Source organism: Orbicella franksi, chromosome 3, assembly GCF_964199315.1.
Source record: "Orbicella franksi chromosome 3, jaOrbFran1.1, whole genome shotgun sequence".
In the NCBI taxonomy this organism is placed as follows: Eukaryota; Metazoa; Cnidaria; class Anthozoa; order Scleractinia; family Merulinidae; genus Orbicella; species Orbicella franksi.
The window spans coordinates 28,646,501-28,660,567 of record NC_138147.1 but is presented as its reverse complement, the minus strand read 5'-3'; the positions used below and the strand labels follow the sequence as shown (position 1 = coordinate 28,660,567).

The window sequence follows — 14,067 nt, the reverse complement described above, 5'->3', positions numbered from 1 at the left end:
GAGCTATAAATAGCTTCGCATTTCGTTGGGTTTTCAGATTAACTTTGTCGTTTAAACTTTTCATTTACGAGATTACTAAATTTGATCATTTATCTTTATCCAACGTAAAAGAAAAAAATATTCGGTATCGCACTGATAAATTTGTTGCGATGTTTATCAGTTTGCATTGAAAAATTCCCAAAATGTTTTTTGCGAAATACATAACACGTATTTTAAATTCAGATTTTTTTATGCCGGCCTAAACATCTAATAAGAAAAGCAAATTTATATAGTTAAATTCATTTACTTTAATCTATGGATTTCGCATCGCTGCGATTTACTAAACCGCAAAGGCCACTATTTATTTTTCCCTGTCATTTTATCCAAACTGCAAGACTCGAATGGTGTAATAATTTGCAATAGATAGCGTCGAATAGCGCGGCTTTACAAGAAAGGGACACCGCTTATAGACCTTAGAGGAGGCCGATGAATGCAATGTAAACCTTAATTATTCAACATTGATTCTCTCTTTCGTTTCGGCTGTTTGGTGTGATGGTTTCAAACCGTTTTGTATTGTTTTTTCTCAGCGGGCGAGGCAATACTTAGCAAAGAATCGCGCCTTTGTTTTGCTTTTTCAGCTGAGCGTTTAAGATGCTGTTGCCGGCTGCCAAGGACCGACAAGTTGACCCCGCCAATTGTCCGATGAAAGCGCTGTCAGTCCTTGCTGAGTCGGAAGTTGGTTCTTTGAATTTAGATTAAATTAGTGTGTTTCAATCTGCCGTCAATTTTTTCATTTGTTCACGAAAAGGTAAATAAGCAATTTGCGAAACCGGGTTGTAAAGCCGTCGGAAAGCCTGTTGAATGTCGTAACAAGTTTTTATAACGCGTGAAATAGCCTAGAAAAAAAAATTTTGTGTGCTCGAAGTAAGTTTAAGCTTGTAAGCGGAAAGTGCATTCCAGCTCATGAAAAATTGATTCCGTTTTATCGAGCAAAGAAAACTCTCGAAAAAAATCTCCTTTCTTTGTCAAATTCTCGGCACTTATTGCGTTGTCCTTTGATCGAGTTTTGTACCGGTGAAACCCCGGCTAGTTTCGGCTATTTTTGGTAATTATTTTTTTTCAGCGAGTAGCGAAGCGGTTACCGCCTTTAATCAAAGGGGCGCAAATGAACTCCCGTCTTTTCGGCAAGGCCCGCTTTGAATTTGCATTCTCGAAGTTCGGCCGAAAGGTGGAAAATAACTGACAAATGACCTCGGAGGTCGACATCCTTGTCTTCAAGATTTTGCTCGCGTGCAGGCTTATTTGAACAAATGGACTTCTATCCTGGTAAAGTTTCAACCTTAAGAGTGGACAAGAGCTGCTGTGTTATATGAGATAATTTCTGTTGCGGACCGTCAAAGCCCTTGCGGAGTTTTTATTTGCCCAGGGAAAAGTCAAGGTCGTCAAAACAGAGAAAAGAAAACAATCCCCTTTCTTTAAAAACGAGGCAAGCCTAGACGAGTTGCTGGTATAGAGACACTCCGACGCCAGTTCGTTTAAAACTGCACGGGCAATCTTGTGTGTTTAAAGCGTGCGGATCGCTTGTCAATTGTTTGGACATTGAATTGTTTATTGAATTCTGAGGCCAACAATAACGCCTGGCTGTGTATCCCAGTCAATGGTCTGACTTTGCAGCCATAGCATAGCACAAGACTTCATCAAAACCTTACGGCAGAACTTGCGTTGATGATTTGTTGAAGACTGACCTGTCGGGAAGATTAAGACAGCATTTTTCACCGCTATCTTCTTTCGTCTACTCAAGGCGAAGCGAAGCTCGGAGCCGGAAAGGAATTTTGAGAGGCCGGTGGATCAGGATATCTGACCGCAAAATGGACAGACGGAATATAAATCCTGTTATTTTCCCTCCCGCGAGTAGAGATAATTTGTTTTCAACCATAACCCATCAAAGTCCTCTTCAGTTTCATGGAAACACACAAGAAAATGTACATTTCGTTGCACAGAGACTTGCTTGGCTTGGAGACCAAATTGAGTCGAGGAGGGCCCTTGGACACGGAGCAAATCTTCCACGGTTGGTCGGACGATCTCTTGCTGCAGCAGGAGACAATATAAACTGCAGATACAATCCTCTGACTAGGAGAAATCAGACATTATTACGGCTCTTATGGAGAGGGTTTTCGGAACAAGATGAGGGCGGATTAGTTTTTGCCGGAGCTCTGTTGCAAGTGTGTTATCTCGTTCTTCAACAAGTGTCGCGAAACATGTTGTAAATTAGTCCACCGATTGCTACTTGATGTACAGTATTCTGAACGCAGCGGACATGCACACGAAGCCCGCTATAATATCAGACAAAAACCAAATTAGTCGCTGATTTTCAGCGAGTATTATTAAATAATTTGCTACATTAAGGTAACAATTGTTGTGTCTTATCGACAGTTACAGCTCTCGTATTGTTTTGTGTAAACTGTACATAAGTTACGGTCGCAGATTCATGATGACAAAGCATTGTACATTGCAACTAAATTAAAAATAAAAACTTGACATGCTAATTGTTTCATATTCATTTAGAATTGCACTTGCTCAGTGTTATCTTCTGTAGATTCCGCAAAATCCACAAAGAAAACAATACCATTCGTTACACAATATTTAGACGAAAAAATTACTTTCGTGTTGTATTAAAAAGAAAGCCACTAAAATTTTTGTACCCTCCAATGACTTTTTCTTTTTCTTTTTAAATTTTAAATGCTTCGTCTGTTTGAGAACTCACTAAATTTACAAGCAATTTGTGACCATTTCCGCTTGGTAAACTTAACGACATATCTGGGGAAACCTTTTTTCGGTCGAGAACAAAGGGGCATTGTTTTCAACAAAGTCGCAACGTAACGTCGCATAATTGTTATTTTTAGCGCCGGGACGAAGTAATTCGTTTGTTTTTTACCAACCCTTGCCTTGGTCCATCATAGCAGCTGTTCATTTTTCTATTTTTACTAAATTCACCTTGTTTCTCAGTTATTTAATACTAGAAAGATTAGTTAAGAGCTAACGGCGTCGCATAGTCAAGGGCATCGAACAATGCTACAATGGTTTGCACGCTGTGAAGAGGGGCCGTAGTTCTGGATTCTGCCGGTAAAAGGAAATTATCAATTTATACACTCACTAGCCACAGCCCTGCTAGACACGTCTGTATGTAAAATGAAACCTCACACATGAAAACCTGACTTTAAGTTTCGATCAAGTTTCTCTTTTTCTTTTTTTCGCACACGCGCAACAAACTACAAATTAGATAGGGATTTGAAAAATGTCGAAGTTTGTGAACGAAAACCCACTCCGTCAAAAAGAGTTCACACACCTATTAAATCTAATTACGTAGTCTAACAGTCTTTTTAACCTGATTTCTATCCTTAATCTCAACTAGAAAAGATCTTTTTCATTGTTTACGTGTATTAATTTCTTACACTAATACTTTGGTAGCTGGGAGGATTTGTTTATTATGAAAGCAACTTCCTGTACAACCTTTGCTAAGATAGCGTGCTTTGAAATTGTGAGTACTTGAAATTGCAGGAAAATGAAATGTAGATGTTGATTTTCGCTTAACACTTGGAAAACAAACCTTAGTAAAAGGCCTCATGAAGGTTTGGACCTCATAGAGATCGGAATCCGAAGATTTTCCGAGTGAGGCCGAAGTAAGGGCTTCGAACTATGTCATACTGATTCGTGTATCAATTTCAAGACTGAACGCCAGCTGGTACTTATGAGATGTCACCACAGGACGCAGGATGCAATAAAGTGGCGTGTATTTTTTTGCCACTGAAAGAGCCACGTCCATCACAACTTTACAGCTCTGCAAATACGCAAGTCAGTTCAAGGTCACACTTCAGTTTCAATTTGTTACCACCTTCTTTACAGAATTACAGATTAAACTACGAGCTCCGGGTAAAGCAAAAAAAAAGAATTTCGAATCATCTTAGATCACGCTTTTCTCCTAATACAGTTTGAAGTCACTGACAAGTAAAATTCACCAGCATACCTATTCCGTGGTCTTTGTTAACAAACTAAGAGAGAGACTGGTAACAAAAGGCCTTTGTTTTTATAAATATTTAACTTAATTCTTCCCTCAACCGATGTCTAGTCCCATATGGTCTAGTGGTTAGGATCCGGCGCTCTCACCGCCGTGGCCCGGGTTCGATTCCCGGTGTGGGAAAGATTCCTTTTATCCTTTTTTTCTTGAGGGATTATTTATTTATTTATTTTTTTTTTATATATTTCGGCCATCTTGTTACATGATTTCTTTTCTGGGCATCTACTTGGATTTTTTTTAAAGCGTTATTTTTCATAGCGAACAAAAAGTACGTTGTCCTCTAATTCTCCAGGATATGTTCGCACTTTTTCAGCTGTGATATGCCGATACTGTGCTCCCGTCTCAAAACTAACTTCGAAATATCTTTGATGGTTGAAAATTCTTTGAAACTTGTTGGTGCTACCATGAATAGGCGCCACTGATGTGTGAAAACTTAACAGCGCGCGTTGAAAGTCCTCGCTATTCGCGCTCCCTCGCGGTTCGCGGATCTTCGCGCTCTCCTAGTGATTTGAGCGACTGGAGAGTTATGCTCTAAAGAAGTATAAATGAGCTCAAAAAGTCAGCTTCACTTTAAAGGTCGAGTAACTTCTTGGATTAGCGTTTTGTTTTGTTTTTGTTTTTCTGTTTGTTTTTCGCGCACATATGCGTTGAATATAAAGAGTCGTGTCATTTCTCAGCTTACTGTTAAGATTTTGACCAATTCTCAAAGTTGAGTAACCGTTTCTGGTTGCCTGGGTTTTTTTTTCGTATTGTCGGTTTTCCTTGTTAACCGTAGTAAAACTCACTTTTCTTAATTCCGTTAGACTTCGTTTGAATTGACTCGCGAGTTTGAACTTTTGAGATTAATGTATGGGCGGAGAAAACCCTTAACTTCTGCATGCCGGTCTGGCCGAGTCTAATTTGTCATGCCAGAATAGAACTAGAAGAATCTAGATATCAACTTCATATCTAAATTTGATGTTTACGCTGAACTAAAAATAAGATTCTATGATGATTAGTGTTATTGAATTACAAGTCCGCGATATTAGCAGGTCACCTCATTTCACTTATGAGATAACTACCCCTGCCCTTTATCAACTAGCCTACACAGAAATAAAACAGACCACTGAAACAGGGGAGAGCACATGGCACGAAAACGTCTTCGTGGTTACTAACAAACTTACTAAACTTGAAAACCACATGGTCGGAACAAACAATGTTAGCCTGTATTAAGCTCCCTTAACAAAAGAAATGGTAATATGCACGATTGATTTAGCGTATTAAAGTGAAGGTTACCTGAAAAGATCTATGACCCCGAAAAAAATATGGGGAGAAATGACGTCATTTGTCTTAATGAAATAGTGTCAACTAGACGGCACTAAATTATTTTTTTCGGTTTATTTAAAGCTTTTATAGAAACTTATTTTAGACATAATATAGCTGGGCAAATTGAGAACGTAACGTTAAGGTACCGTTGGTTCTATTTTTGAAACAGGACAAAGAGTTGCAAGGGTGTGGGCTTATTTGAGTTCTGCCGATTCAGTCTTCTATCCACCATTAATTTTGCAAAGACATATCAATTTTCCTGATCATGATTAAATCTAATGTACGAGGAATTATTGACCGTTTACATCCAAGCCCTTACTATAAAAATCCGCGGGAAATTTTTATTTTCAGTGTGTATGTAGATAATGTTCCCCTAACTCCCGAATGTAAAAGCGCTAATCCTCTTGCAAACAAGCACTTTTGAAACGTAAAAATTTAATAATCGCTCTTAAAAATAGCTTAACGGTCCTGGGAGTTTGCCTGTCGCAGAACAGGGTGAACTGAAATATCTCCCCAGGATTGTGTTCCGAAAGCTCTCACAGTACTGACTGCTTTATAAATTGATCGTGCTCACTTGCAAATCGAAGGGAACTGTTCGGCTGACGGAGCCACGTCTTCTATCGCAACGTTTAACGTTGCGATATTTTACTGAGTTAGGAATCTCAACTATCTAACTTTCGCAAACTTGGCATAGTTCACGACATACGTCAGTTTTTTCACAGCGGAAAGGAAGGGGTCATTGTTTGACGTCACTGATGACGTATTTTTACAGCTTCACACATAGGTTAGACATGCGCCCTTCCATGACCCCCTACAGCGCTACGGTTGGCAAGAACGCCATTGCAATCATGGCGGAGCTTAACAGCAGCCTGACAGCCATGGACTGGCTGCCTAAGCTTAGCGTAGGTACTGCTTTGAACAGTGCCAACGCTAAAATGTCGAATAACAATAACGATCCGAGCAAGGACAAAAGTCCGTTTCGAAAACCGCCGAGCTCACCTCTCGATCCGAATGCGACCTTGGACGACGACGAGGCACAACAACACAAAACCCGCGAAAGCAAACCACCTTACTCTTACGCCAACTTGATCACCTTCGCAATAAACAGCTCGCCCAAGAAGAAAATGACACTGAGCGAGATCTATCAGTGGATCTGCGAGAAGTTTCCGTACTACAAGGAGGCTGGAAACGGCTGGAAGGTAAAAACTCTTGTTCACATTTCCCCACTTGAACTGTGGCTAAGTGATGAATATTAAAACTTTCTCTGCGTTGATTTCTGTTATAACTATTCATACAAAACTGTAGTAAGTCGTGATTGTTTTTGTCATTTGCAGAATTCGATCCGGCATAATCTGTCGTTAAATAAATGCTTTATGAAAGTACCCAGAAGCAAAGATGACCCAGGAAAGGTAGGAAAATTAAATCATGTGCAAGTGTATTCTCAGAGCAGTACCAGACGTCTTGTTTTTTTTCTTGCAGTGATCGTATTTTGTTTTGAGCTTGTATAACTTTTTTTCCTGTACCAACTTAGGGATCGTACTGGGCAATTGATCAGAATCCACAGGACGATCACGCTCATTCCAGGCAAAACAGGAAAAGACGAACAAGCGATTCACGGGTACGTAAGATCATACCACCTTGCATATTAATACGAACATGGCGCAGCAAAACGCGAGAGCGTTTTAGCGCAGATTCGAAATCAGTGAGTTGTGAAAGCTGATAAGCAGTGTTTGTTCGTCCCGATAAATACTTCAACATGTTTATGGCTCTTCTTTTTCGTGTTACAGTTCAAGCACTCTATGCTTTTCATTTTTACACGCATACTCTAACCTAATCGGTATATTTTACTTGTATTTATTGTTATGCGAAAATGGAGATTAATTTGGCGGGTAATATATGACGTGATTCGCGGAAAAGGTGAAAAAAAAAAAATTTCTCTGTCTTTTACTCGTCACTAATTTTAACTGGTAATTTGTTTTAAGTTGTATGACCTGGGTAATTGACGAGAATAATCCTACAGCTCGAAGTGTCTACGGCAATCGAATTTTTGACGTTGTTGATTTCATTTCTCTCGAATCATTCATTGAGTGCCTGTGAACATTTGAAATATAATAGACCCCTAAAAGGTCACGATTCCTTACTTCAGATTAAAATAGTTTATAATCTGAAAAGAGGAATGTAAGAAAAGTCAATCGTTACCAAAATACGCCCAAAACTTCGAGTATAAATTTGAATTTTGTTGCTTCTCTTAATTTGTATAATTCATCGCGGATGAGAATTTTGAAAGTCAGATGATGTCGTGCGTTGAACGAAGTCCACTTCATGCAGATAGTTCACTCCAAGAACTCGGGCTTTTGTCTTCTGATGCTAGTACATTAAAAGGTGTACCTTTGTGTTTTCACTTGTACAATAACCAGTGGTTTATTTCATCCTATTTGTACTATTTAATCACTGCAAAACCTCATCATTATTTATTGATGAACACAATAATATTTCATTCTAAAAACTTTCTTTCAGCACATAGCAAAATCTTTATATTGAAGCCGCAAACAAGAATCAAAATTGCTAGTAGAAGCTGTGGCCATTCTCCAAAATTGCTGATACATTTCTTAATTGTTACTAATTAATTTTAAAAATATCTTCAAAGTGTTCTTAAGAAATGTTATAATTATGTGAGGTTTTACAAGATTAGTGTTGGTGGTAATTACATAAGCTGGCACTGCCATGAAAATGTCTGGAAAGGTAAAGAAATATCACAATTGATCTCAGCAGTAACGTACAGTATGTGTTTTCTGTTAATTTTACTTTAAGCTAACTTTGATTAAGATTACAGCATTATAGCATGCAAAATTGATTTCTTGACTTCATATATCTTAACAGGAATTTGTTGTTATTAGCCTTGTTAATTACCACACGTGTAATTAAATTGACACCATAAAGAAATCAGCATCTACAAACATGTCTCAAAAAAACTGTGCTGGCCACCTTGATATAGTGCTGAGTAGATTTGTTTTATCATTCAGTTGAATGCTGTGATTGGATATTATCATGGGATATATTACAGGGTGTGTTATGTGCTGTATTCATCTAGCATGATCTAGATTCACATAATTCTTTAGGTGTGTGTGTATGTTTTTTTTCTTTTAACAAATATGGTCTGTGCACTTTGCACTTTCCTGAAAAGCCCATTGGGGAGGTTCAGTTAAGTTTGATCGATTGATTGATTGATTGATTCTTGGACCATAAATTGACAGGAAAAGCTTTGACTGCATTTTTCACTACAGACCTTGCACTTGACTAGTTATGTGTATTAATTCTTTTTATCTCGTACAGTTATCACCATATGGACCAGAGGATGGCCGTGTATCTCCAATAAGCCCCCAGTCATCCCCATGTGGCTCTCCAGCATCTCCAACACTGGCTTCATTGCAGTCCAGTGGTGGATATTATGGTTCCTCTCCCACCAACCAAAGTTTCTTAGGAATGTCAGCCGGGGTGTCCCCTGGTTCATCGCCCAACACAAGCATGGGTGGGTTTGGTACTTCACAAAACTATGGAGAACCACCAAGAAAGATTTTTTCTGAAGTGGCATTTGAAGATCTGAGTGCATCCTTTAAGAATCTTTACAAATCTGTATTTGATGCATCCCACGGAGGAGACAATTATGGTAAGCAGTGCAGGAATTATTTTCTGATCAAAATATAGGACTTCTGTGCCATTATCAACTGCAGTTAAAGTCATGTTTTTTTTTTTTAGTTGTCAGTATTGCTCTTTTGGGTACACGTATTCTCTTTGTAATTTTGCCATGTCGCAGATTAAATCTTCCTCATGTTTTGGTCAAGTGCAGCATAATTATACAAAGATACTACTGTACACAGCATGGGAAGATACCGTAAACACCGGCAAATAAGCCGCACCTTTTTGCTCAAAACTTTCCTTAAAAATCGGGGATGTGGCTTATCTGCAAGAACATCTAGACAGTGTGTCAAAAATTTGCATAAATTAACACTTATCATCAGAAATTTGTAAGTTTGTATAAGCAAACTAATGAGAACTTCATAAGACTGTAATAATATCAGAGTTTGCATCGATCATTGCTTTTACAAGTTTGGTGGCTTCTAAAAAAGCTGTTTTTGTTGGTAAGCATACCGTAAGCTTACATTTCTTGCTGTTAAACAGCATTAAACCTTTGTTAAAAAATCTTTTAGCCAGTTGAAGGTCTCCATTCTAGAGCAGTTAATTGTTGCACAGCAGCAAATCTTCATTCTGCCAGAAAGCTGTAGAGCTGTGATCAAAGAAAGCTTTGAAAGCTACTTTTGTCCATCTCCTGGTGAAATGCCTGGTTACTAAGCTGCAAGCTGCAAGGTGTAACCGACATAACCAGCTCATTGATCAACAATGCGTTGTGTACAACTTCAAGTGTGACCAGTGCGATGCTGGTTATGTCGGTTACACCCGTGGCCATCTGTTCGTACGCGTTGATGGACATAGAAGCAAGACCTCGTCAGTACGCAATCACTATGATAATAGACACGCAGGCAGGATTCCGGATGACCTTCGCAATTGTTTTAGCATGTTGAAAAAATGCCACAACAAGTTTGATTGTCTCATTAATGAGATGTTACTCATTAAACAATTACGACCGTGTTTAAATGTACAATCAGACTCAGTTCGCCCTAAAGTCTTTGTCTAACCTATGCAAATTAGAAACTCTGAACTCTTAGTTACTCTTGAACTCGCATATTTAATTAGTTTCCCTTGACAATGGCGCCAAGATGTCGCCGAAACGTCGGATTTATCTATCGTTAGTTTTTGCCTGTATATAGATGTGAAAATTCTCTCAAAATTACATGACTCTTTAGTCAGTGCAATCTGAAAGAATTCTCAAGTACTGTGTGTACTGTTCATCCTTAATTGCTCAAGCTTTCACACGATAACTGATTTATTACATCACCTAGAAAATTGTGAATACACACATGTGGATTAATTTGCAGTACTGTGCAAATTAAAAATTAACAATTGATTGGGCTGCTCTCAGCCAATCACAAAGAAGTGATTTTGTCAGTCACATATTAATAAACACTCATTGATAGTCATTACTGCCAAAAGCACTCAAGAACTTGAGGAGAAACACAAGCCATAGGAGAGAATTTTTCACTGCACTCCTAAGGATGCTGTTAATTGTCACTTCCTTTTGTGACAGCTTTTAGAAACCTGCGTTCTTGTTTTGAACATTATTTTGAGTACGCTGGTTGATATTTTACTGAATGAATGTACTTTTACCAATAATTTGAATTCCTTGTGAACAGGGCCATAGAAACTGCTTGAGCTTCACTTATTTCATTTTTAAACTCACTGTGGATACATACGTGAAAGAAAAGCTAGTTTAAGTGGATTGCAAGGGATTAACTTTGCAACCAAAATTCAAAATTCACGCTTAAATACTGAATAGCCAATGAGGGCCTCTAAAATTAATTTGATTGGAGTAATGAGCGCGAAAAAAAAAAAAAAAACTGCCACTATTGCACTGGCCTATTATGCTTTTGCCTAGTTTTTACACAAACCATTACTTAATGCATGCGTTGTAATAGGACAGAATACACACTGAAGGCTTGTTACTTGATTGAGGATTAATTAGTGGTAATTTGCAGGTGGAGGAAGTTTGGGTGTCGGCATGTTTGGTGCTAGCCAGAACCTCACTACCACCACACCGTTGCCACAACAACAACATCATCAACAACATCAACAACAGCAGCAGCAAGAGCAACAACAACTACAAAGTAATAATGTCCTCCAAAACATGGAACTTCTCTTAGAAAGTCTTAGCACTGGTAGTTTTCAGAACTTTGACCTGGGTACGTGGCAGGTTTTTATGGAAAGCATGAAAAGCGCAGATCTGCAAAACATCGGCGTGGATCAGAATCAGTGGCAGGACTTTGCTTTCTCGTTTAGTCAATATCTTCACCAGCAAGGTGTCATTCCTGAAGCCAACCCATCGGCACGCAGGATAAGTCCGTCCTCGTCCAATAGCAGCAATATCATGGGTAATTCACAAGGATTACTTCAAGTTAGCAATCCTCAGTTTACGCCGGGCGGCTCTCCGCTACAAGGCTCTCAGCAAAGCTACAGTAGCTCGGCAAGTTACAGTGGAAGCTCTGTGCACTCCATCCCTGGAATCAAAGTAACGTCAATTAACCAACCGACAATGGTTCAAACAAGAGGAGCGACAGGTATGGATGATGATGAGGACGAAGAATTTGATTGGGATTCATTGCTCTAAATACAGGTAGTGCAACAAGAACTGTGATGTTAATAACTGGGTGGGAGGAATAAGAAATGAGATCAGTCTACGACTTACAGACTTTGTGACATGTTTTAAAGTACATGTAGGTAAATAGTGTGAAGTAAACATTTATTTAAATGCTACAGGTTAGCAGTCTCTTAGTTTACAAGTGAAGGAGAACCTTATCCATCAGGCCATTGCTAAAGAATGCCTAAATCTACAGCTTTCACAAGGTTGAAGGTTTCTTCAGCCAAATGTAAATTTGAATACAGTACATGGAAACAATTTAGTGTGTCTGGCAGGCATAGCAAGCTAGTAGGAAGGGGGATTTCAACAGTGGAGTATTTTAAGATGAAATTTTTGTCTCTGATGCTTTATAGGGCTAAGTTTCAACTGTAACTGGAAGATATTGGTTTCTTACAGCAATAGCCTTGTAGTCAAAGTTCTCCCCACAAGGGGACAAGTTTAGTACATATCCCATAACAGAGATGTATTGAACAATAACCTCTGCGAGCAACAAGGATTGCGTCCAGAATGTGAACTTTTTTCTTAGAGATAAATTTCCCTTCAATTTTGAAGGCAAAAGCAGTTTGTTTACCTTAATTCAGAGGCTACACCACTTGAGGGGTTAGTCAATTCACATGACAGCTTTTCTAGTGGTGAAAAGCTCAGACAGGAACATGCATGTAGTAAGGTCACTGATTGTTAAACCTCAGGTCAAAGAGGTACTTTTAGGTCACTTTTAACCTTTCATGACACATTCAGCTTCAGGACTTCGTCAGATATACATATGGGTTATTGACCAAGTGTGAGGTCAAGATGGCTGGGTATTGGCCGAGTTCTTATGGACCAAGATGGAGTCGAGGTCCATAAACTCACAAAAAAAGAACTCGGCCAATATCCAGCCACCTTGACTGAACAAGCTTGGTCAATAAAGGATTTATTATATTGCTTTCGGGGAAATATTTCTTGCGGGACACGGTGGGTAGTCCCGAGCGGGCAAGATAGCTCCATCTTGCCCGCTCGGGTACCCAATCACAGCGCAGGATTTGATTCATCTTGCCTGCTCGCAGAGCTAGCCATGTAATAAATTGTAATACATCAAGTTGGCAGTTTCATGGGGGGTGGGGGGGGGGGGTGGGGGAAGGGCTCCTGCACTATGTGGCAGGTTGTCATTGTTGGAAGCTATTGTGATTTCTGACTGGTCATTAAGAACTAAGAACTGCCTACTCGATTACAAAGATCAGGGATACTTTCTCTGGAACCACCTATTCTTTCAGACCAGTACTGACTTGGACAGTGTTCTCTGTACAGGATCCTAAATTTACATTAAAAGTTAACAAGGAAAAACTACTTTTCATATGTTCAACTTCTTTCAGTCTTTGTAAGATGATGAAATGCTCACTGGGCCACTTCAAAAATATTGGCCAATCACATTGCAGGAATAAAGCAAAGCACTCTGGCTTTAGAAAGTCGTACAGCACCCAACACTGATTGATTGAAATGGCCAACATTGGAATGCATAGTTAAAGGGGCTAGGTTGTGGTATTGTAGCTAATTCTGTGTATATTATTGTGGTTAGTTATGAGCTCTAAACTTCAAACAGGCAGCTCGAGCAACTGTCTTTTATGGGTAAAATCACAGCCACATAACCAAAAAGTATGATATCTGAACATTATAAATAGTGCTTTCATACAAATTTGTGATAAACTTGAAAATCCTTGTCCCAAGAGTTTTCAAGTTTGCCTTGATGCAATCTGTTTTAATTCTGTCCAATTTTACCCATCCATGTCATGCAGGTTGAACTTGTCATAATAATTGGGCTATTTCAGTTAATTCTATGATCATTTCATCAGATCTGAAATTGCCTAAAATAATTATTGCAAAATTCCATGACCTAGCCCCTTTTTGGTATGCAGTATGGTAATCGCACAGCAATGGAAATAATTACATATTAGTTCAGTTACTTCGCCTCTTTCTTCTGAGGCAGTACAATGAAACAAAACAGAAATATTATTAATAATATATTGGAGCATATGTGGTAATTAGGACTTAACTGTGAAGTGTAATATCAAGAATTAGTCACTGTTGGGGTAGAGATGTGTATCGATGTTTATATCCTTTTGTACATACATGCACGTTTTAATATTTTTATCCACGTCTTCATACCTTTGCGTAAAATACAGTTCAGGGTTTCCTCAGAATCTAGTGAGGTAGATAATATTTTAAATATACATGAAGTTAAATTATGTCACATGTAAATGTATTTGTATAACGTGTTGCACAATCCCAAAAGTGGGGAAAGATGGGCTCGGATGTTCACTGCTCGGGGCTTCAAGTAAACTCCATATTAGATATAAAGATTGACACACAAGGGAACAATTCCCTGGAACTAGTTCCTGCGACAAGTTTAGGTGAAGGGCTT

The 14,067-nt window shown here is 38.8% G+C and overlaps 2 protein-coding genes and 1 non-coding gene across 3 annotated transcripts in view; all 3 read left to right on the top strand.

Annotated features, from left to right (window-relative positions):
- LOC145481893 (uncharacterized) overlaps positions 1–14,067 on the top strand; it is a 287,663-nt gene that overhangs the window by 256,985 nt on the left and 16,611 nt on the right. The gene's annotated exons all lie outside the window — the stretch shown is intronic.
- Positions 4,106–4,177, top strand: Trnae-cuc (transfer RNA glutamic acid (anticodon CUC)). Its single transcript has one exon. It is a non-coding gene; the product is annotated as a tRNA-Glu (tRNA).
- Positions 5,882–12,768, top strand: LOC145481852 (forkhead box protein J3-like). The gene is made up of 5 exons (XM_081460410.1): positions 5,882–6,558; positions 6,694–6,768; positions 6,891–6,977; positions 8,693–9,026; positions 11,011–12,768. The coding sequence occupies exons 1-5, from the start codon at positions 6,115–6,117 to the stop codon at positions 11,637–11,639; spliced, it is 1,569 nt and encodes a 522-aa protein (XP_081316536.1). The 5' UTR covers positions 5,882–6,114; the 3' UTR covers positions 11,640–12,768.

Excerpts from the sequence above, each read along its gene's own strand:
- LOC145481852 (XM_081460410.1), top strand. The coding sequence starts at position 6,115 with ATGACGTATTTTTACAGCTTCACACATAGGTTAGACATGCGCCCTTCC. Across the intron at positions 6,559-6,693 it reads AGGCTGGAAACGGCTGGAAG|AATTCGATCCGGCATAATCT; the intron begins GTAAAAACTCTT and ends TGTCATTTGCAG. Across the intron at positions 6,978-8,692 it reads GACGAACAAGCGATTCACGG|TTATCACCATATGGACCAGA; the intron begins GTACGTAAGATC and ends TATCTCGTACAG.